We start from the raw sequence: 508 nt of genomic DNA, 5'->3' as shown, positions 1-508 counted from the left end.
GCACTCTCTCTAACACTTACTCCCTTCATTACTTTCTGATCATGAGTTCCTTTTCTCTTATCATTTCTTTTTACCTCACACAAATGTCCTCTGTCAGTCTCTCTCTCTCTACTCAGCTCCCTGGATTCACTTCTCTTTTCTCTCTTCTCTTTTCTTGGTGTATCAAGCATCTGTTCACTTCCAGCATCTGAGTCACTGTTTCCCCTTCCTTCATCCATTTCTCTTTCCCTGTCTCTCTCCTTTCTTTTCATTTCCTTTTTTGCTTTTTTCTTTGCCTTCTTCTCTGCCTTTTTCTGTTTCCTCTTGGCTTTCTTCATTTTTTTCTTCATCTTTCTCTCCATTCTTTCTTTCCTTTTCATTTCCTCTACTGTCTTATTAGTATCCTCTTCCTCATCTGAACTTTTATCATGATGCTTTTCATCAGAATCTAAATCTACCTCTGACAAAACTTCCTGTTTTATACCTGTACTTGTTTGATTACCAAAATTGGGTTCTACTGGTACTTCTT

General features: G+C 37.6%; 1 protein-coding gene across 1 annotated transcript in view; it reads right to left on the bottom strand.

Moving 5' to 3' along the window:
- Positions 1-508, bottom strand: part of LOC119586239 (serine/arginine repetitive matrix protein 2-like) — a gene marked incomplete in the record, with an annotated part of 17,646 nt that overhangs the window by 11,372 nt on the left and 5,766 nt on the right. Inside the window, 1 exon segment of the mRNA XM_037934941.1 lies at positions 2-482. Coding sequence (XP_037790869.1) covers positions 2-482 — 481 coding nt within the window.

This window comes from Penaeus monodon, chromosome 21 (genome assembly GCF_015228065.2).
Source record: "Penaeus monodon isolate SGIC_2016 chromosome 21, NSTDA_Pmon_1, whole genome shotgun sequence".
NCBI classification, from domain to species: Eukaryota; Metazoa; Arthropoda; class Malacostraca; order Decapoda; family Penaeidae; genus Penaeus; species Penaeus monodon.
This window is presented reverse-complemented; position numbering and strand designations above follow the sequence as displayed.